General features: G+C 32.2%; 1 protein-coding gene across 2 annotated transcripts; it reads right to left on the reverse strand.

Moving 5' to 3' along the window:
- Positions 1-2,122: 2,122 nt before the first annotated feature.
- LOC127726677 (arginyl-tRNA--protein transferase 1-like) lies at positions 2,123-23,635 on the reverse strand. 2 transcript variants are annotated; one of them, XM_052234124.1, is made up of 10 exons: positions 23,506-23,635; positions 17,634-17,697; positions 16,497-16,882; positions 13,934-14,055; positions 12,973-13,062; positions 10,839-11,003; positions 10,320-10,513; positions 8,225-8,324; positions 6,353-6,470; positions 2,123-5,451 (listed from the first exon to the last, which is right to left on the reverse strand). In XM_052234124.1, exons 1-10 carry the CDS (start codon positions 23,603-23,605, stop codon positions 5,270-5,272), a joined length of 1,521 nt encoding a protein of 506 aa, XP_052090084.1. In that variant the 5' UTR covers positions 23,606-23,635; the 3' UTR covers positions 2,123-5,269. The 2 variants fall into 2 exon arrangements, with proteins under 2 accessions (XP_052090084.1, XP_052090085.1); XM_052234125.1 differs by lacking the exon at positions 10,839-11,003 and adding an exon at positions 11,029-11,190.
- Between the last annotated feature and the right edge of the window lie 153 nt (positions 23,636-23,788).

Here is a 23,788-nt window from a genome sequence, read left to right on the forward strand (position 1 = left end):
TTATGATTCTCAACTAAACATTGTAATTATTTTCTTTCAATTTCTACTTCCTGTTTATATCAAACTCCAGTATCATTTTCATGTGTTTGCACATGAATATATAGATTCCTATTGATTCTGAGGTCAAATTTTTGAAGGCTAAAAATATACCCAAATTAGTGCAGATGAAGGGTTTCAGAGGATCATTCCAAAATCTTCCCTGGAATTGAAATCCCACTTGGATATATGGACATATATAATGAGAGGAATATCAATTCTGATTATGAAGGTGACAAGTCAAAGGTCAAGGACACACATATTAAAAATTATTATATAATAGTCAGATCAGAAAATGGTTTTCAAGACAATTTTGAACCCTTTCTTAATGTTGGAACCAAACTTCTTTCTAGAGTTATAATAACCCCTTTTCTTCCATGATTAAATTAGGATTCGAACTCAATTTGGAAATGAAGTCACTTTAAATGAGAGAAATATTTATGTTGACATTTGCATAAATACATCCAGAATGAAGGTCAAAGTCATGGAAAATAGACTGAATTTAGTGCAGGAAAAGTATTTATGGATAATAACCAAAGAATCTTATTTGAGATTGAAACAAAACTTACCTATATGTTCACATGGTATATACATTTGTAATAATGACATGGTTTATATTAATTTTGAGGTCAACAACTCTAAGGTCAACGTAACAGATATTAAAAAAGACTGACATTTGTGCAAAAAGCAGTTTCTAGAAGAAAACTTGGTAATAGTACAAGTTAATATTATGCCCCAGGAGTCGGTTTCACAAAAAAACTTAGGACTATTAAAGATTGGTCGTAAGTATACTGAATTGTTCATGACTTGAGATCAATTTTTGTTGTAAGTATTTTTGTGAAACGGACTCCTGATAATAACTCAATATCCTAACTTTGAATTGGAACCGCACTTAGATATATATGGTCACAAATTTTATGATGCTTTGAGCCATTATATTATGTTTTCTATTCATTTAAAATGGACTCATTGATATACATGGTATTATCCAAATTGGTAGAATGAAGGCAAATTCAAAAGTAAACACAAATTAAACAAGATACCAAACAATCCTACAGAGTTTGAGAGCTTTCTGTAAAATGGACTCGGAGGGGTTGCATTCACAAGGTGTCATATTTATGACGGCACAGCAGTCAGGCAAATATGATGACATACAGTCAAGAGAATGTGACGACAAATAATCTTACCAATAAAATTGAGAATGGAAATGGGGAATGTGTCAAAGAGACAACAACCCGACCATAGAGCAGACAACAGCCGAAGGCCACCAATGGGTCTTCAATTACCAAGTATGAAAGCTTAATGTCAAACAGTCTCTGAGTATTGATGTGGTTCCAATGGATAGACAAATGGCAAATGGAAGGAGGGACACCATTACCATATCCCCCAAAATGTTCAGTTGTACAGTCATAGTATTTCTTTGCCATTTATGACTACCCCTTATGCTATTAAATCAACAATGGATCAATTTGATTACCAAAAAATTTGACTTTGGTAAAGCCTCTTCTGAGGACCACTTTGTTATGTGGTATGGCATACCAGTTGCATCCTAGTAAAATGTTTTGTCCAGGATTTGTGACCTTGCATTAAGTCTTTTCATCAGATGCAGATCCAGAATTTGAAAAGGGGGGAGGGGCCAAATTAGGCAATATTAGGAATTGGACATGTAAAAAATCTATGCATTAACCATGTATGTAGCTCCATAAGGGGGGCTTACATTTGCACGTCACAGTATAAGCTCACCTTGTATATTGTTGTCACTTAATGCACTTATTTATATTGCAATACCATAGTATTAACTTTCTGAATGCATACTTGCCAACTTTTCAAAATCCATGAGGGATTTTAAGAGCAAGAGGACCTTATGCTCATATTGTCTTATGTTTTTAATCTAATACTATAATGTTAGAATGAATATGTATTTGCTTGAATACCCTTTTAACTCATTCAAATGACTGTTTTGACGTGTTTAGTATATATATAATAAAGAATTTCAAAATTAAGGGCAACACCTCTCATGGGGGAACCCCCCATCAATCATGAAAGTTGGCAGGTCTGTGAATGTGAACGCAAAAAAAAAACCTCAAAACTTTATAAAAGTATGCTTTAATAACAAAACATGTTTTATCACAATTGCACAGTTTGAAATGTAATGTTAGTTGTTAATAAATAATATCTTTGGGGGAAAAAAGTAAAAACATAACAAAACCGTCAACAAGAATACATTTGACTTATAAAAATAATGATATAACATCAAATCAGGATTGATTTGCTTATTTCAATCAAGCATTCCTTAAAACATAATATTTCTGCCATCACAAATATATCTTAAAAATCTGGCTAACTACATATATAACAGACCTAAAATTTCTTAGAGGCAGTTTCACATGACGAAGTAAAAAACATGGGTATTATCATTCTTATTCCAGAAAAAAATGTTGTGTGCATGGAATTGGTATCAATAATAATGTGTATTTCGTTTTTAATACTACAACTGGATTGGCACAGCTACTGGTAGGTTATTTATTCCTGAGAGTACCATCAGCCTAATGGTTAGTGGTTCTTACATGCATGATTGAAAGTATACATTTTTTCTGTTAAGGGACAGGTATAATAAGGCCACTTTTTTGGCCCCCTGAATTTGAAAATCAAAATTTATTATATATCTGCCAGATAGCATACCAAATTCAGATGTTCATAAGACATAGTCTGTCAATCATCAGTATATATATTTTTTTTTCATTTTGTCTTTCATCTGTATTCAGGTCTCAAACTTCTGGCAATTTGTGCAAAGAGGCGGAAACTGTGTAAAATAGCCTCATTTTCATATCTTGTCATTAATATTTAAATAAAGAGGCAATGCTTTCACCAAAAATGTGTTTTGCTACAAGATTTAGTATACTTTAGATGTAAAAGTTTGTTAAATATCTTCCTGTGTAAGACCATATACTTTGATAGAAAAGTATGTGCAAAATGGCCATTTTTTCCAAACAAACAAAAGCATTACAAACTTTTACAAACTTTTACATCTTGCATACTTATTATAATATATATTCTATTATCTTTAAAATTCAAAAAAATAACAGTATAACCTCATATTGACAGATATGACTTAAAAAAATACAATTTGACAAGGTTTTCTGAAACTCTTTGCACAACCTTGATCAAATAATACCACATACAACAAGACACTCATTGTAAAAACGTTGCGGTCAAAGGGTTAAATAGGTATGATCATTCAAAATCAAATGAACATAAAAGATTAAATAAATTATTTAAAAAGTACATATATTAATACTCGTTACAGTTCTGTGTCACACAACTTTCACATGGCTGTAGAACAATGTAAACAAATGAAAATAATTATATTACATCATGAAAAGTCTTTAACCTACATAACTATAAAAATATTCCCCCCTAAGAATCAATAACAGCAAAAAATCCATAACATACACCACTGTCCCAGGTTAGGGGAGGGTTGGGATCCCGCTAACATGTTTAACCCCACCACATTCTGTATGTATGTGCCTGTCCCAAGTCAGGAGCCTGTAATTCAGTTGTTGTTGTTGTTTGTTTATGTGTTACATATTTGTTTTTCGTTCATTTTTTGTACATAAATTAGGCGGTTAGTTTTTTCGTTTGAATTGTTTTACATTGTTATTTCGGGGCCTTTTATAGCTGACTGTGTGCTATGGGTTTTGCTCATTGTTGAAGGCCGTACGGTGACCTATAGTTGTTAATTACTGTGTCATTTGGTCTCTTGTGGAGAGTTGTCTCATTGGCAATCATACCACATCTTCTTTTTTTATATCAGTATGTATCAGAAATTTATTTTCTTTATAGAGATATACCATTATTTTTTGTCTTTATTTATTGAATACACTTTACTGGTGAAGGCAAGCTTTTTTATATTTAATGTATTAAATTGAGAAAATTACACTTAACAATACTTGTAACAGTTTTGTGTCTGACAACTTTTACTTTCACATGGCTGAAGAATACAAAATTACACACATATGTAATTTTAATAAAGGTTTTGTATACACAATATAATATCCGCCCGATATCTCAGCTCAATTAGCAGCCTGTACTAGTTGAGGGTTGATATAATAGAGTCGTGAGTGTGATATGACATATATTTTTTTTTTACTTTTGAATTAGGCAATACATTTTCATCAGTATGAAATATGCAGAAATTTGCATTTATCAGTAACATATATGCTAAAAAAATGCATCTGAAACCTCCCTCCAATAAAAAGAGGAAAGAGGAAATTTTTTTAAATGTAATTAAAGTTTAAACTGATGTAAAGATGTGTAGCAAACTTGAGGAATAATTTCATCTAAAGTTTAAGTCTGTTAAGAATCACAAAATAATACATATAAATAAATGCAGAATGTGTCCGAAGGACACAGATGATGCCTGGCTTGCATATAACGTTATAAAGGGACATAAGTTGCCAGATATTACTTCTTAAGGGCAAATGATACTGTTACAGGGGCAGGAAATAACATCTTTAATGTAAAATGTTATTTTTCGCGACATCATATGATGTATTCGGAAAATATGCATTTTCGACAGATTTCAATCATTAGCTAGAAAACAAGAACATGGACCCCTCTTTTTAAAACGTGACATCTGGTTTGATTATGTATGAAGATTATTTGTATCAATTTTATGAACAAATCACAAATGATTTTTTTTTTAAAATAGATAAATATACAGCAAAAAATGCTGTTTTTTTTCTAAACTCATTAAACTTTAATAAGAATGAACTATTTTAAAGGAATTTTTACACAAATTTAGAGTATACTTAGTAATATGTAAATGAGGTATTCCTAATGTTTTAACAAAAATCCACTTGTGTCTATCTTTTGAAACAAAAACATTAGGTATGTCTGTCCAAAGGATAGAAATATCCAAGAAACTGAAATTTTAAGTAAATTTCTTAAATTTTGATCCCATTTATACTGTTAATTACATATTTGAATTTACTAGATGAAAAATAGCTTGCATGCAAATTTTGTAAATAAACCATGTGCATCAAAACTGTATTTGAATGTCCTTAAGAATATTGTGAGAACAAAAACAGGTATCCTGACATTTCTTTTAAATGCTTCTTTGATCATTCTTCTCACAAAAACTGCACATGGTTTTCTTTGATGGTAATCCCAATCATCTGACACTACGAATGTGAGTAAACAAAAACCTGACAGATAAATTTGGGGGATTTTTTTAACCTGATCTGAATAACATCATATTTGGAGCAACTTTTTTCCCAACGAGTTGCGAGTACTTTTTAACAGCTTTAGCATCTTTGGCCTTAGGATTAAGTTGTGTATATATAGCATAGTTCATCAACTGCCTCATATAAAGAACTGTAATCTTGTCATCTGGTACATTTAGATTTTCATCCTCTGAAAAAAAATATTACTCGTTTTACTTCACTCATACTCTTGACTCAAAATTTGTTCATTGATAATTAAAAATGTAAACAAGAGGAACTCTATCTATTATAAATTTCAAGAAAAAAGCAAAATAACAAAATTCTTTGTTTCAATGCAATGAGTTTTATTGATGTAGACATATTACAAAAACCATAAGGGGAGGCTCTGCTGAAATATCAATTGGGTATTCAGGGGCGGATACAGTCATTTTTAAAACTGGGGGTTCAAATCCAGCATAAAGAAGGGGTTCCAAGCATACGTCCACATTTAAAGCATTGATCTTCAAAAAAAAGGGGGTTCCAACCCCTGGAACACCCTGCTCTAACAGCAATGTTATCAATATTAGCAACTTCTTCTGAAGTATCCATTTGAGTGTGGCCATTTTGTAAATTGCATCCATTAGCTTAATAGGTTATTAGACAATACTTGAAGATAAAGTTCTCGAAAAGTGGTGGTCCAAAGGTTTTGACCACCAAATTTTACAATGGATCCGACACAATTTTGGTATTTTGCAATAGAAATAATAGTGAGGACCAGCAGGTTTTCTTCAAGGAACACCAGGGAGAAAAGATTTGGAAAACTCTGATTATAAAAAATTCAGCATGACACCATATTTTGCAGAAACACATTTTTACGAAAAATACAAACAAAATAGGGAATTAAGATTTATAAATGTAATTGCAAAAATGTTTAAAATTTAAACAAATGATTGCACCAGCTGGGTCCCTTTCTTAGAATTAGGCCAAAAGTCAAAAGGTCAAAGTTATCAAACACAACACTGCTTTAATACTTCAGTCAAATTAATCCTTTTATCATTTAAAGTTTTTCCTACAAGAATTTTTTTTTTTATTTTGTATCCTATAAAACCTACCAACTCCATCTGGAGCCAATCTTGAATATCTGTTCTGGTCAAGTTTAGGTCTACATTTCTCTATAGGCTGCCATGTGTAAGTCTCTGGACATAGAAGGAAGGAAGGATAATACTGACCCTGCAATAAAACAGCTAATTAGTTAAATCAATACTTATATAGAATAATGGCATTTTTGTTTTTGATACTGACTTTGTCAGCAAGAATATTGTGCGAGGTGGTAGTTCTTATTATTGGCAATTTTTCAGAACTACAGTCTACTCTTGTTATCTTGAAGTCAGCCATACAAGAGAAATATTTCAAGATACCCATAGTTTGACTCAAACAAATACCTAAAGTTTTGACAGACCAATGGACACATCTCTTGCTTAGATTAGTAAGGCTAAAATAAATAAAACCAATATGGGTATCATAGGGGATCCATAGTCTGGTCTGAGATCGGTGAATCTGTACTCATATGTATGGTCTTTTATTATTATGATAAAATTAGATGTTTTTCTTGTTTTACAGTTATTTTTCCTGTGGTTTTTAGCTAAAGAGAACAATTTCCAATCGATCTTAGCATGATTTTAAGTTGCCAAAGTTGTTCATGTTAAAACGCAAGAGATTTGAGGAAATTAAGATTTCTTTTCATTGTTTATTATTTCGTACTTTTTCCCCAAAAAGTAAATGTAAAAGATTAAAGATGCCAATTGAGTAGTTTTGATCACTTTATGCACAACAAAGTTCATTTATGCAGGATTATGGTTAATTGATATAACACCTTTAAAATCATTTTTCTCAATCTACAACAATGTATCTCTAATAATTCATTATGGTGAGCAAATTTTACCTAAGGTAAACACTCAAGGGGAAAAGATGTCAACAATCAAAATAGTGGTCATGTTTGGACATACAATGTAATATGTGAATTTGATTGAGATAAAAAATGTAATTTAAATGCTTTTGTTTACCTTGGACCATAAATTTGGTTCGAGTCAACAGAAATTTAAACTCATCTAATGTGGACTCATCAAGAGTCGAAATACATATATTTTAATATATGGAACAAAGTACAAAACCACAGGAAAATTTCGACTTATCTGAAATTTCCAATTCAATCAAGTTTGAGACGAGAGTTAACTGTAAATGTTATTTTGTATACAAAATGAAATTACATGAAATAGCTGTAAATTTATTTTACGCATACAAAGGGTTGTGATAGTTATTAGGTTGATAAAATCACATCGTCTGCATTTCATCGATAAGTTTACACGGATTGACATGAAAATGTGTCGTTGCTGCATTATGCGAGGTCAATGCCTTTATATTTTTTTGTTTCACATCCTAATCCTGAGATCACCCCAAGTTTTTGGTGGGGTTTGTGTTGCTCAGTCTTTAATTTTCTATGTTGTGTTTTGTGTGCTGTTGTCTTTTGTTTTGTTTTGTTTTTTTGAGAAAGGGGGGGGGGGTTCATGGCGTTGTCAGATAATTTTTGTAGGCTGCTTTTTGACATGTATTTAAATGTCCCTTTTCTATCTTTCGCCTCTCTTCTAAAATTATATGTTTTACAGAAATCAAATATTCAGCAATATGTATCTCTATTTTGACTTTTAGAATCTGAAATAGGTTTTAATTTTTTCCATTGTCACTTGTGTTTTTGAATACAAGCTGTCAAACATAAACTAAAAAGTTTAATTGGTGTAGTTGTATTACAAAAATGATAAGGATGCACTCCACTCAAAAAGCTTCCCGTTATGTTTACTGTAAAATTGGTAAACAAAATTCTCAAATAAGTGGTAACTTTTTCCATTTGACCCTTTGCTCAAATATAATTGTAGGCATTTTGTCTGTCAGCTGCTCTGGAATGTACCAAGAAACTCATAATTAATTACCTTGTATACCATTTTAGGACAGGAATGTATATAATAACCCATATAATAATATTTCAGTTCTTGATCCATCTTATTTAGGGATCTTGTAAATGCTATTTCCCTGAAAAATAAAAGGGCATCAATAAAGGAGTAAAACACAAGTACATGTATTGTACAGAAACAGTATATTTCATACAGAATGTTACCAAAAGTAAGCCTGCAATAATATATAAAGAATAATGACTTTATCATCAAGAATGTCAAGTGAGCCTGCAAGTGAGAGCTGATATTCGAGCTGATCATGCTGATGAAGTCAATATGCCATTATTCTTTAAATCTGCAATTTGTTTTAACAATACGTGTATTTTGGTTGAATATATGAACAAAAATTATTACATTGGCTGCAAAGAATTACTGTGATTTCGCAGTGAAATAAAAACCGATATTTTCACATGTTGAATAAACTCGGTTATTTCACTCCTCTGACGTCATACAACAGGTGTTGCAGATGACATCGCATCACAGCAAATTGTGAATGCGTAGAAAAAGATATAGTTCCTTACATTTTCTACTTTAATTCTATCAAAAAGCACATTGTCAATGTAATAAAAAGAATATCGAAATATTTACAACTCCTGACCCAACAACACTGATAATTAACTCATGTGCTACACGCATTCGTGAATTAATGTGTTGCTCAGTCACTCGTTGAACATTTTTCTATATTTGAATTCTTCGATTAGTTATTCTATAAGTATCAAGTCCTGTCCATGATCTATTCTAAATAAAATATTAATCATCAGGATCAAAGACAAAAGGTAGAAATTGCTGATAAACAATTATCTTATTCCATATTGGTATAATTTGTGTAGGTTTTTCTATGTATGAAATGAATTTTGAATATCACAGCATCATCACTTGATGAATAAATGCTTTTTACATAGATATAAGAAGATGTGGTATGAGTGCCAATGAGACAACTCTCTGTCCAAGTCAAAATTTATAAAAGTAAACCATTATAGGTCAAAGTACAGTCTTAATTATCGTAAAAATGTTTGTTGTGCAATTTTTATTTTTAAAATACACCTTTTCTCTAGCTTGATATACAGAATAATTCATTTACTATATTTTGTTTCTGTAAATACGTGGTTGAATTGATCACATTTTTACCAAAACATTTTGTGTTGTATTATATCAGAGGTATCAAAATCTGCCTGACCTTTCATACATATTTTAGGGCCTTGATGGCCAAGTGGTCGAAGTAGTCGAACAACTGTATCACTAGCCTGTCAATACTTAGGTTACGAGTTCAAATTCCACATGTGGCAGGTGCATTTAACTATAATCTTAATTGACTAGAATTATCAGTTTCCTACTAAAGGTTGTGATTCTCTCCGGGAACTCTGGCTTCCTCTACCAGTAGGCCTGAGAACACAGTTGTTTTGTAGTGCATTTCTTTTAGACAAAAAATGGAAATTAAAAAAATCCACCTGCGCTTTCTCAATAATATTTTTACCGTGTGGTGTACTACTTTTTGGACAAATTATATCAATATTATAGAAAACTTCATCAGCTCTAGCTCAAAATATGGACAATTTCATGTTAAGGGGGTCTTGAATTCTTTTGACAGCTTCCGAAATACTGATTTTTAACCTTTTTAAGCTGGACCAAATCACTACTTTACTTTAAAAATTCATGACCCAATTCTTTTTACAGTGTAGTTTCATCCCTCTACTTGCTATTTAAGGCATAAAACATGAAGAAATAAATTTGGAAAGGGTATAAACAAAAAATGGCAAGTAACACACTGTCCACACTAGGGACTATATTTGTAGACAACGAAAATTAAGGGATGATAACTGTGTTCCCGGACCATTACAAACTGACCATCACAAAAATGCACAATAGTGCTGAAACTGGCATTGAACACAATCAATCAATCAATTAAACATATTTTGTCTGGTCAAGGTCTCTGATAAAATGTCTGACAGAAATTATTTAAAACCTTCCTATATTAGTATCATAGGTCAGGCAGACTGTCTTTTTTACCAGCTATTTTAAATTGTCAGATTAACACAATTTCAGCATGTCTGTTATTCTAACAAAAATGACTTACTGTAAGGCTGTATAAGTTCCTAGAGCTAGAAATGAATAATCAGGATGGTAGTATAAGTAAACGGATGATATACAGTGCGGAAGAATGTCTACCACACCAACAGCTATAATTCTCCCATCTAGTATATAATGCTGATGAAAGGATCCATATCCCATGGATACACGGCCATGTGTTTTATCTTCTCCTTTTGTCTCCTATAAGAAATAAATGTTATTTAAATATTGCTTTTTTGCTGGCAGTAGCCATATGCATTATCCCATTTTGTGAGGAAAAAAATAATGTACTGGCAAAAAACTCATAATACATAAATGTAAATTGTCCATCTTGTTTATTTTTTTCGAGCTTCTCTGACTTTTTCTTTTAACAGTCAAAACTTTGACATTAAATTTAATAATCATCCACAAATATGCTGCATTTCTGTTGCATAGAGGTCTTGCAAATTAATCTTTTGCTTTGATATTAAATTAAATAATTATCCATTAAAAAAGCAGCCTTACATTAAAATTTCCAAACCCTTACCTTAAGTGGAGAATCAACTAGAAAATTTTCAAACTGACTTATATCACAGTCGCTTTCATCTTCATGATGTATGGACATTTGGTATTTCTTAAAGACTAGATGTGATTCTTTAAAGCTGTCAACAAATGCTGGACGTTGCCGTGGGTTACTCCTAATCAGTTTAATCTAGAATTAGAAAGGACATAGTTACCTTAAGAGGTGAATCACATAAGAATCGAGTGTACTGTGCTTCTGAAGGCTTGCTTGGAGGATCTCCGTGGATTTTCATTTGGTAGGAATGATAAACAGAATGTGACTCTTTGAAAGAGTCTTCAAATTCTTGTGATCTTGGATTAGACCTTACAAGTTTTATCTGAAATTGAAATCAAGATAATTGGTGGTTCAATCTTAAAGTTCAAATCCTTTTCTTCAATTTCAAACTCCATCAGCAAATAAAACCAATAAACTTGATGGTTTAGTCTATACATATATTAAAATTGTCCAAATTCTTCTCTCGAAAATTAAGCAAATATAAGCCAGAGGAAAAATTCAATATTATTTGGTTGTTTGTTTATGTTTAATACCACTTTCAAAGACCCTGGCTTTATCATGTTCGAAGGTGGAGGAAGCAGGGGTACCAGGAGAGAACCAGAAGCTATATACAGCAAAAAGCAATATCTGAGACATTGGGATAAAAAATTTCTACATGCAATTGATTTTAAAGTTGGTCAATTTTATGTAAACATCCAATGTTAACATTTTGCTAGTTTTTAATTTGAATGTATACTTCTCTTAGTAAATCATTTCTTTCAGTATTCAAATAATAAATAGGTAGCTTATTAGTGGAGTAATAAGGTTTTGTCTGTTAAGGTGGTACATAACACTATAGGGAGATAACTCTGTAAAATCAACTAAACTTTTTAATCACGATCTATTGTTAAAGAAATATAAAGCTTCTCAATGATCAAAATTAGTGTTTGTCAAACTGCTATATATCCAATGAAATTTTTACGATAAAGTGTGTGGTTCAAGTTTTTTGAAATTTTTATATTTTTGTCAAAGGGACAAAATAAATATTTTGTCAAAATCTAATGAAGATTAAACGAGCCAAATTAATTTTAGTCAAGGTGTTTGGTACCACCTTGAATATAAATTTCTTCCTTAATTTTGTTTTTGATAGTCATTTTCTTAATCTTAAATATTTTTCTTTAAATCATAAGCTACCTTGACAAAAATACTCCATACCTTTTTCAAAGCGTAAAATTACAAAAATACTGAACTCCAAGGAAAACTCAAATTGGAAAGTCCCTTATCAAAAAGCAAAATCAAAAGCTCAAATATATCAACGAATGGAAACAACCAACTTGGTACAAGCATTTCCTTATGTAGAAAAGAGGGACGAAAGATACCAAAGGGACAGTCAAACTCATAGATCGAAAAACAAACTGACAACGCCATGGCCAAAAATAAAAAGACAAACAGACAAATAATAGTGCAGATGACACAACATAGAAAACTAAAGACTAAGCAACACGAACCCCACCAAAAAATGGTAGATTATCATTAAACCTGGTTTTATAGCTAGCTAACCTCTCACTCGTATGACAGTCGCATAAGTGCTTTTTCTTAATTGAATTTCATTGTATGTTCATCTTTGTTCTTTTTGTTATTCTTTAAATCAAGTTTAAAAAGGAAAGGGTTGAATGATAAAAAAAATATTAGTTTATCCCTACAACATGTTAATGAGTAGATGTCCTTAACCCTACAACACGTTAATGAGTAGATGTCCTTAACCCTACAACACGTTAATGAGTAGATGTCCTTAACCCTACAACACGTTAATGAGTAGATGTCCTTAACCCTACAACACGTTAATGAGTAGATGTCCTTAACCCTACAACACGTTAATGAGTAGATGTCCTTAACCCTACAACACGTTAATGAGTAGATGTCCTATCTAGTAATACCCTACAACATGTTAATGTGTAGATGTCCTTAACCCTACAACACGTTAATGTGTAGATGTCCTATCTATAGCTAGTAATACCCTACAACATGTTAATGTGTAGATGTCGTATCTAGTAATATCAAATCTTTCCATATTTTTAGGTTGTACATAAAAGATTTTAATGGTTTATTAAATTCATACCCTTACCTCTAATTTATGAGCACAATTATCTGTGTTTGAAGGTTCATTTAGATAGTCCTCCAAAGATTTAACGCCATCTGTAGGATTGCTCTTCTTCTGTGAAAATAACAACAGTTCTGTTAAAATCATCGCATTAAAAACCATATACAAATCATCTTTCACATGAGTTTTGCTTCTTATGAAATATAACATATAACTTTGTAAAAAAAATCTCTGTAAAAATATGTAAAGACAAAAAAAATACAAACACAAATGTCTATCAAATTACTTTTGCTTCTTATGAAATATTGAATACAATTTTGTAAAGCTCATTTTCTCTGAAAAAAAATCTGTTAAGATAAGCACAATCTATATACAAATGTCTTTAAACAAATTCTTCTTACAAAATATGAATTAAAATTTTGAACTGCATCTTTGCATGTGCTACAAAATAGAAAAGAAAAGATATGGGGTATCCATCCATGGGGCAAAGAAGGTATTCCTCAACGTGACAACAGCTTCAATGTTTGTAGGGGGATCAGCTTGATTGACATAAGTGATCTACTTTGTATTAAATGTAACAAGTTGAACCATATTGTAAATAAAATAACATTGTCGTGTAAAATAGGGGAGGTAACTTTTGGTAAAAAAAATATAAACTAGTTATCTTCATGTACGATTAGTCCCAGCTTCTTTCTTTGTACACATAGGATAACTGATTTCATTTTAAATTGTGTTTAAATGCAAAAACCTGATTTTATCTTAAATTGTTTTGTTTGAATGCAACATTTCCTCAAATCACATCAACCATTCTTAAATTGGTGTCCATTCTTCAAAATTGTCTTGAATATGGATGAAATATTTGCAATAGTGTTGATAGCAAAAACAAGCAATCAAACACACCATTGATCAACAATTGCAATATTGAAATATTATCTTTTCAACATTTCAAGGGTCAGGTGAGCTAGAAAGGATAATTTAGCTTTACCTGAAACATTTCTTCCACTTCCTGAGGATCCTTGCCTGCCGCTAGTAATTTTTTCTTCTTCATCTCTATCCTGATATCTTTAGCTTTACGACATGGTGGTTTGTTTGGATCTGCTCCCTCACCTGTAATTAAAACAAGAGTGCACACGCTGAATTGTCTCGCCTTCTTTACTAATCATTGATATGATGTTGATAGTCCTAAATATAAAGCTTTATGACAACTGTCACATAAACTTAACATTAACCAAGTAAACTAAACATTGACCAATGAACCATGAAAATGAGGTCAAGGTCAGATGAACCATGCTAGGCAGGCATGTACAGCTAACAATTCTTCCATACAACAAATATAGTTGACCTATTGCTTATAGTTTAAGAAAAACAGACGAAAACACAAAAACTTAACACTGAGCAATGAACCTTGAAAATGAGGTCAAGGTCAAATAAAACCTGCGTGACTGACATATAGATCATAAAATATTTCCATACACCAAATATAGTTGAACTATTGCATATAGTATTAGAAAAAAAGACCAAAACTCAAAAACTTAACTTTGACCACTGAACCATGGAAATGAGGTCAAGGTAAGATGACACCTGCCAGCTAGACATGTACACCTTACAATCATTCCATACACCAAATATAGTAGACCTATTGCATACAGTATAAGAAAAACAGACCAAAACACAAAAACTTAACTATAACCTCTGAACCATGAAAATGAGGTCAAGGTCAGATGACACCTGCCAGTTGGACATGTACACCTTACAGTCCTTCCATACACCGAATATACTAGACCTATTGCTTATAGTATCTGAGATATGGACTTGACCACGAAAACTTAACCTTGTTCACTGATCCATGAAATGAGGTCGAGGTCAAGTGAAAACTGTCTGACGGGCATGAGGACCTTGCAAGGTACGCACATACCAAATATAGTTATCCTATTACTTATAATAAGAGAGAATTTAACATTACAAAAAATCTGAACTTTTTTTTCAAGTAGTCACTGAACCATGAAAATGAGGTCAAGGACATTGGACATGTGACTGACGGAAACTTCGTAACATGAGGCATCCATATACAAAGTATGAAGCATCCAGGTCTTCCATCTTCTAAAATATAAAGCTTTTAAGAAGTTAGCTTACGCTGCCGCCGCCAGATCGCTATCCCTATGTCAAGCTTTCTGCGACAAAAGTCGCAGGCTCGACAAAAACTTAACATTGAGCAATGAACCTTGAAAATGAGGTCAAGGTCAAATAAAACCTGCGTGACTGACATATAGATCATAAAATATTTCCATACACCAAATATAGTTGAACTATTGCATATAGTATTAGAAAAAAAGACCAAAACTCAAAAACTTAACTTTGACCACTGAACCATGAAAATGAGGTCAAGGTCAGATGACACCTGCCAGCTAGACATGTACACCTTACAATCATTCCATACACCAAATATAGTAGACCTATTGCATACAGTATAAGAAAAACAGACCAAAACACAAAAACTTAACTATAACCACTGAACCATGAAAATGACGTCAAGGTCAGATGACACCTGCCAGTTGGACATGTACACCTTACAGTCCTTCCATACACCGAATATACTAGACCTATTGCTTATAGTATCTGAGATATGGACTTGACCACCAAAACTTAACCTTGTTCACTGATCCATGAAATGAGGTCGAGGTCAAGTGAAAACTGTCTGACAGGCATGAGGACCTTGCAAGGTACGCACATACCAAATATAGTTATCCTATTACTTATAATAAGAGAGAATTTAACATTACAAAAAATCTTAACTTTTTTTTCAAGTAGTCATTGAACCATGAAAATGAGGTCAAGGACAATGGACATCTGACTGACGGAAACTTCGTAACATGAGGCATCCATATACAAAGTATGAAGCATCCAGATCTTCCACCTTCTAAAATATAAAGCTTTTAAGAAGTTAGCTTACGCCGCCGCCGCCGACGCCACCCCCGGATCACTATCCCTATGTCGAGCTTTCTGCGACAAAAGTCGCAGGCTCGACAAAAACCATGTAGTGTGTCTTAAAAAAATATTGTTTATATCACATTTTGTGTCTTCCCGAAACCCAGTAACCAGTATCCAGTTGAATATTGTTGTGTATTTCATGGGTAAAGGTTTACCACAAATTTAAATATTCAAGGAAATACAAATATTTAATAAGCTTTTATGCAAAATTTGGTACAACCACCAAATCAAATATCCACGAAAATACAATCTTTCCTCAATCCATGAAAATTAGTATCCACAAAAATAAATGAATCCTTAGAATGTAATAGAGAGGCAATTTATAACTTACCTTTACTATATATAGTATGGGTTTTACCCATTGTTACCTCTTATTTTTGCTACTGTGATATATATAATTGTTATGTTAATTTGAAAAGCCAAAAAACAAAAAAATTTAAGATCTTTTTAACCATTTGAAATTATTTTTTTAAACAACTATTTTCAGTCTCACCCCTGAACTTGAGAGACATGGATTGACTGTTTCATTACAATTTTTATGCAAATATCGAAATGTTTACCCTTTCTGATTTCTTTTTTAGATTTTGTAGCATCTTCTGATTTTACTATATCCATTGCACTATCCTTCACTGTCTCTGGTTTTGGAATTTGGGTTGATGAAGTTGCTGTATTTTCTACTCCCGGAGTTGTCTCCCCTTTCATATCAACAGTTGGTGTTTCCCCTTCTGGCACATTCCCTGCTTCTGAATGTGGGGCATCTCGAGCCTCATCCTGATCTTGTCCTTTGACCTCTCCTGGTTTTATTCCATGTATAAGATATTTGTTGACCTGTTTGATAATCTTCTTATGTGATTTATTCATCCGAAAATTTAGTGCCTCCATTTTTATGGTATAATGTGGACAGCATGTTTTGTTCATTAGCGGTTTGTAACAGTATTTCCCACTCCTAAAAGACATATATAAAGAAGTTTTGTTAGGGGAAAATTCAAAGTGTTAACTGGTCATGCAATTTAAAAAGCGTCTTTTTTTTCTTTTTTTTTTGCAGAGTTATGCAATTTTTCACCTTACTAACTGGACTTACTGTGGCTCACATCCACATCATTTGGTCTCTGAGGGATAGTTGTCTCGTTGGAAATCATACCGCATCTTCTTATTCTTATCTTGGTTAAGATAACATGTTTTATGTATTTGTCCTTTAACTTTTGGCTTCAAAGGCACAGCAGTGTGTTGTTCAATCGGATTAAAAAACAAAAAAGAGCTCTTACAATCATTTGCATGAAATAAACCAACTATTGGTTATCATCAGTTGCTACCCATAGGAATTCTAAAAAGGATAAATTAAGATTTTTCTTAATTTCCATATTTTCAAAATTAAGTCCATTTATAGCTATATAGTTCTACCTAATTTTGTTAGTGAATCATCAGTAAAGTAGAATTCCCCTTACAAAATCTAAAACTTTACTTTTTGCCAAAATTTTACATTTAATACTTGTATGATTTCTACAAGAAACAATTACATGTATAATCATGATAATTGATCATGAAATTATATACTGTAAATTCATTATTATTTTTAGGGTACCAAGGCTATTTATCATTAGAAATAATTCTTGTGGTATGGGTGCCAATGAGACAACTCTCCATCCAAGTCACAATGTATAAAAAGTAATTATGTTCATCAACATAGAACCACATACCTTCTCCATCCTCTGTCAATTAGATCTTGATAGTTCTGTACAGTCAAGGCATGTGCCCACATTCCTTCAATTATATAACATCAAATATGTAAATTTATGCCAAAACGTTTGATCTTAAATAGCATGCAATTCTCAAAATGTGTATATCCCATATCTTAATTTACTGTGGATTATCATGCATACCGGTACTTTTTTTTGTTGTTTGAGGCAATATTGTATTTTCGTGAATATTTGATTCCGTGGTTTTGACTAAATCCTCACACAAGACTATAGGTAACAGGGGCAGATTCGGGGGTGTGACGGGCGTGTGTCCCCCTAAAATTTGCAATGCATGGGTTGTCCTCAGCTTAATAAAGAATATTTAGATAATTTTACCCCAAAAAAACTTTCGCCTCCCTCCGCTCGGCAAAAATTTAAATTTCCACCTTAAAGTTGTGGTTCACCTATTCCCATCAAATTCACAAAAATTAGTGCCTTACAAATAATGATGAATCAATTCATATTTGACATTACCATACTCATGATTTTGTTTGTGAAATTTTTGCCATTTGCTATAATGTACAAAATACTGTTGTATGTAAAATGCACATAGTTTTCTTATTTGTTTAATGAAATGAAATCTTTTATATGCATATCTATCAAACAGTCAAGGATATAACTCTATAGGGTTATTAGAGAAAAATAACATATGTTTGTTATTGTGGACTAAAGAATCAAAGACCTGTGATAACATATGTATGTTACATGTTTCAAAGGGACAATATGCATCATTAGTTTTGTTCAAATGTATACAGGTTCTATTGATATTACTATTGTCTTTATGTATACTTAACTATAGAAAGATATAACAGTTCATATTTTGACAATCATGCATAATACACCTATGTTATTACAGAAAAAAATGGCCTGTAATAACTAAAGGGTGTTATTACAGCTTCTCTATATCACTCCAAAGCATTTGCTCAGACATACATCATGCTTAATTACAATTTATTTTAATTCATTGTAAGAAATAATGACCAGAGCATGTAATGAGGTTCTGCGCAAGTTTCCCAGTAATTCCCAAGTGTCTCATATAATAAGTTACATGCCTTTAATAACTAAGCCTTGTTATTACAGCTAAGTTAATCATTTAAAAGCCTTGTCTCATTGATTTACCATGGTTAATGATATGTGTATTAATTTAATTCAAAAATTAGTTATCAAGGCTATGCATTTAGTTTCTGCGCAAAGTTTCCAGAGTTCCCTAGAGCCCACTAGAAATTAAAATGTTGATCATGTATTTTACAAATAACAAACATATGTTATTACAGATTTAGAAAATTTTAGGTTTAAAGAGTAGACAACTCATAAAAATATCTGTAATAACACATGCAAGTTATTTCCTGTAATAACCCTATAGAGTTATATCCCTGACTGTCAAAGATAAGATAATTTACTTGAAATTTGAAGTAAAGATGAATGAAAGACATGACCCTGACTACATAGTACCAGAGGCTCTGAGATTGGTTTTACCCTCCACTGGTCTCTATGCCTAGCATAAACTCAGTCTACTAAATGTATGTACAAGAAATATTAAAATCATGTTATTCATACATTTTCCATAGGCACGATAGCTAGATTTATTGATTTTTTTAGTAAATTTTAAGCATCTTTTATTAGGATATCATTTTTAAGCTATCAAAGACACAATGTTTGGTACCAATTGGCTCCATTCAAATTAACTGAATTTTTTGTCAAATTTTCTAAGGGCTGTTCCAAAATTAATCTTGCATGTCTTGGTTTAGGGATGGGAGGCACTCAAATTACATAGTAACCAAGAATATTAGTTATGCTGCTTATATTGTACATATACATGTAAACTTCAATGTCAGACACTAAAAAAAAACATTTTCACACAATCAGATTTAATAAAAACAACAAAATTAAATCAATTTAATCATTCAACATATCAATTCATATTTTGTTCATACAGTTGGCTGATCAGCTTGTGTAAAAATAAAAGCAGAAAGACTAATTGATTTATAATTTGCAATGCATCAACAGCAAGATTATTTATAGCAAAGAATAAGAAAAAATGTATACATATATGTCCAGCCATAACACACACAGTGCAAGCCATAATAATGCACAGGTCAGTTTGTCACCATAATTTCTGCGCACTTAGGTTGAATTTTTCATTTTTAACATTTTTTTACCACATGATGACATCATTGAACAGTGGCAAAGGAAATGCAGGGGAAAATACATGAACTTGAAAGATGTCTTCTAGCAGGGGTGAAAAAGACAACTTTCAAATTCGTGAACTTTCCCATAAATTTCCTACATCATGATGCTTTATGTTATTATGTCACAATAAGAACCGACTGTTCGATGACGTCAATTATGCCGATTGATCTCAGGTCAACCAGTGTAATTCTTTTATATAAAACAACTTGAGATTGGTGTATGGAATCTGATGGGAAGGGGAGGGGGAAAACTACCTGGATTCTGAAGAAAGGTGAAAACAGAACTTTATTTTTCCCCAAAATCATGCACAATTTTGAAAGTTTCTGAAGAATTTTTCTGTACTTATTTACAGGTGCCTATAAGCTGATAAGCATGATAAAAGCAAAACAAAATAGAAACAAAACAAACACAAACACAAACGAAAAAGGATTCCACGATATGAAACGAAACCAAACGAAATCAAATCAAAATTCATCAAATATGTTATAATAACGAAATGAAATATATAATATATTTGTAGGACTTGGAGGTGCCATGGGGACGCTGAAGTGCGATGGTCACGCTGAAGTGCGATGGTCCGCGCCGAAGTACGATGTTCCTTTCACTGATCAAAGTGCGATGGTTTGGCATGACGTTTGAATATTGTGACGTTTTCATATACAACGTTACATCAAATACAACATAGATACGCAGGCAGGAGAATAAGATTTTGTAGATAAAAGTTTAATGCGAACAAAAGAAATGAAAAAAAAGTAACGAAGGATTCAAGTCAAGAACAGGTTTGAGCAGTGCTGGCGGATATTATAAAAATATTTAAAGCTATGTCAAAGCGGCAAAAATATGAACTTGGTTTGCAGATGAGCTAACCAGTGTTCGGAAGAATGCCGCAAACCTTTTGTTCGACAAATAAAATGTCTTGATCTAAATATTAATTTTGACTTCTCTTCAAGTATGCATTACACGATTTTGTGTGGACAATTTAATGATGAAATTACTTACTAGCATTAGCAATGTTTTTGCTATATCAAGTTGATTTGTAAGAACACCGTCAATGTAGCCTTATTTTATTGTGCTTAAAGTGTTTAATTTAATTTCTACAACATGTTAGGCCGAAATTAACCTGACTGGTCCCTACGTGTACTTACCTATATATTTTATTCTCCTCAGCGGCGAATCAGCTAATTTCAGTTTTTGGTGGAAAACGTGACAAGTATTATTATATAGACCTACACGCCGTGACTACCAATATTTCTGACACCATACTACTGCGTACTTATCTAAGAATTGGCAAATTCAAAATTAGATTAAAACAAATGAAGATTTTAAAGTTTTTGGTTTTAAACTAAACAGAAATTAAAACGATCTTTCAAGTGCGAGGCTAGCAGCTACTTTGGTCAAACCTGAATAATGTTATTTCATTTAAATATCTCGTGTACATTTTGCTTTTTACTCTATATCATAGGCAGACCATCGCACTTCAGCGTGTTACCACCATCGCACTTCAGCGTAACCACCATCGCTCTTCAGCATACTTATCAACAAGTTAGCGTCATAATGTCACCATCGCACTTCAGCGTGGACCATCGCACTTCAGCGTGACCATCACGGTTCGGAGTACCATCGCGGTTCCGAGTCCTACATATTTACTCTTCTTTTGCATTTGAAGCCATAACGATTAACTTTAATTAGATGTATTTCTTTCTTGCTCTCTTATAAAGATAAGGATGTATGCTGTGTAATAAAAATGCTTTATTAATTTCAATAAAATTTGGTTCACGTCTGCTGTGTAGTTTCAGAGGGGGATTTGTCAATTAAAACTGAATAATGCATCTGTCTAATGGGCAATGTTTTTTAATTGTTCTTAAATAAATGAAAATTGCTTGTTATTGTTAAGGGCCTTCCATCATGTCCATAAATCATCAGGAATCTTGCAATTGTGGCTATATTTTGATCCATGTTTCCCGAGATGAAAATGTGTAAAATTTACCTGTCAGAACAGACAGACGGACAGAGAGTGATGGCAAAAGCTTTGATGGCCCTTTTGGCCAGATAAGCTAATAAAATTCAGAAGGGTGCCATTGAACCCTTTGGAATGAAATATGAATCAAATTAATTTTACGCCATAAACACCATAATGTGAACTCTTGCACAAGGGTCTGGAAACGGTCATATTTGCCAGACATGACCTAATCTGAAATTTATTTGTCCTGAACGAAAAATTGGGATTTAGGACAAATTTAATTTTTTTACAGAAATAATTGCGGTCATTTTCGTTGAGATCAGGTTTCTTAATCGCCATCTTGTACGGTCTTGTTTTTGTTTTGTTATCCCTTTCCTGTAATAAAACTGCCACTTTATAGTATTTTAATCCTGAGGGCCCTCCTAATAACTATATTAATGCCTGCGGGAAATATTGGCTAATGATCGCTAATCAATTTTTACCTGTGTTTTTAATTCACACCTGACATTGATCCCAAGCTCAGAACTAATATTATAAAGAAATTAAAATTCCGTGACAACTGTCTTCATTATTTAATTACTTTTCAATAATGACAATCGTCAATTCTGATTTAAAAATTAAAACTTTATTTAATTTACTTAGAAAAAAGTAATTTTCCACGAGTAACACTTTATTAACGTGGTAATACGCATGTGTGAAATTCTCTTCGGCAGATTAGACACTTAATCGTAAAATGCAAAATTATTTCATGCTAAATAAGACAAGTGCAACTATTATCTGTATTATTCAAACACTTTTAATAGGTAAAAAAATTAAAAGGCCGGTGATTTCCTGTCAAATTGATAAACAAAACGAATCCCAGAAATGAGTCCGGAATAACTTGTACTTTAGTATTGTCGCAAAACATCCAGTTTTAATTTCGTCTTCAAAATCGAAAGAAACGTTACTAATGTCTGAGAAATTAACCATTTTGAGTCATTAAAATCGTTTCATTTTTAAACTGTTGCCTTCCCTTAACTGTTCTTGAATGTTTTTAGATAAATGATAAGAAAATTCATGAAGTAAATGCGATGAAACAGTCAAAACAAGTTCGTTGATGCTATGAATCTAGTATGATTTCAACAATTTTGAAAAAAGGCACCAACTTTTAAGTTATCTCAAAATGACCGAAATTGTGTGAAAAAATTTCTGGATCATTGATCGTTTCAGATATGGATGTAATGTTTGTCACTGGACGTTAAACAATAATTCATCACTATCAACTATTAACAATCCATTCTAAGGTTATAAATGCCAAAAGGAGAGAATATATATATTTCGTTTCATAATTATAATATATTCGATAAATGTTTAGTTTATTTCGTTTCGTTTTTTTTTTTTTTTTTTTCGTTTCTTTCTTTCTTTTTGTTTGTTTGTTGTTGGTTTTTTTCGTTGATTTCGTTTCTTTTAGTTTCATTTTATTTTTTCGTTTCGTACTTTAAAGGCAAACCTTTTTTTGCACAACATCAAAATAAATATGCTGAGCACGATGCCTGGACACTTCATTCAAGGGGTTTATGCTTCATTTGTCATAGCAACATGCCAACAACTCTCATATTTTTTGTTTCCCTAACGTTGATAACGGCACTGCTATTAACTCAGCCTATTGAATAATCTTTGGAGAATTATAATGTAAATATTCACCGTCTGAAATGTTGCCATTTGAACTTTTACAATAACCGCAGCGGTGTCCGTTTCCATTTCCATACCACTCAACAATTCCGTACGAATCCTTGGACGCCATGATAAGGATATTCAGTGCAGAAACTGAGAAAGCTACTTTCACTTTGACAAATAATTTTTAAAAATACAGTAAAAAAACTTTTTCATAGACTTCACAAGGAAGATTAATTAAATGGTTAACTAAATGTAGCTTCGAAATCTAATCTTTAGGTGGGGAACCCCAGAAAAGAGGAAGTTTCTGAAT

Source organism: Mytilus californianus, unplaced genomic scaffold, assembly GCF_021869535.1.
Source record: "Mytilus californianus isolate M0D057914Y unplaced genomic scaffold, xbMytCali1.0.p SCAF_18, whole genome shotgun sequence".
Lineage (NCBI taxonomy): Eukaryota > Metazoa > Mollusca > Bivalvia > Mytilida > Mytilidae > Mytilus > Mytilus californianus.

Bases quoted from the DNA above. Each gene is read 5' to 3' on its own strand.
- LOC127726677 (XM_052234124.1), bottom strand. From the start codon at position 23,605: ATGGCGTCCAAGGATTCGTACGGAATTGTTGAGTGGTATGGAAATGGA. The intron at 14,056-16,496 runs GTAAACATTTCG...TTTTAATTACAG, and splicing joins TAAAAAAGAAATCAGAAAGG to GTGAGGGAGCAGATCCAAAC. The intron at 11,004-12,972 runs GTAAGGGTATGA...TTCTAATTCTAG, and splicing joins ATTGTGCTCATAAATTAGAG to ATTAAACTGATTAGGAGTAA.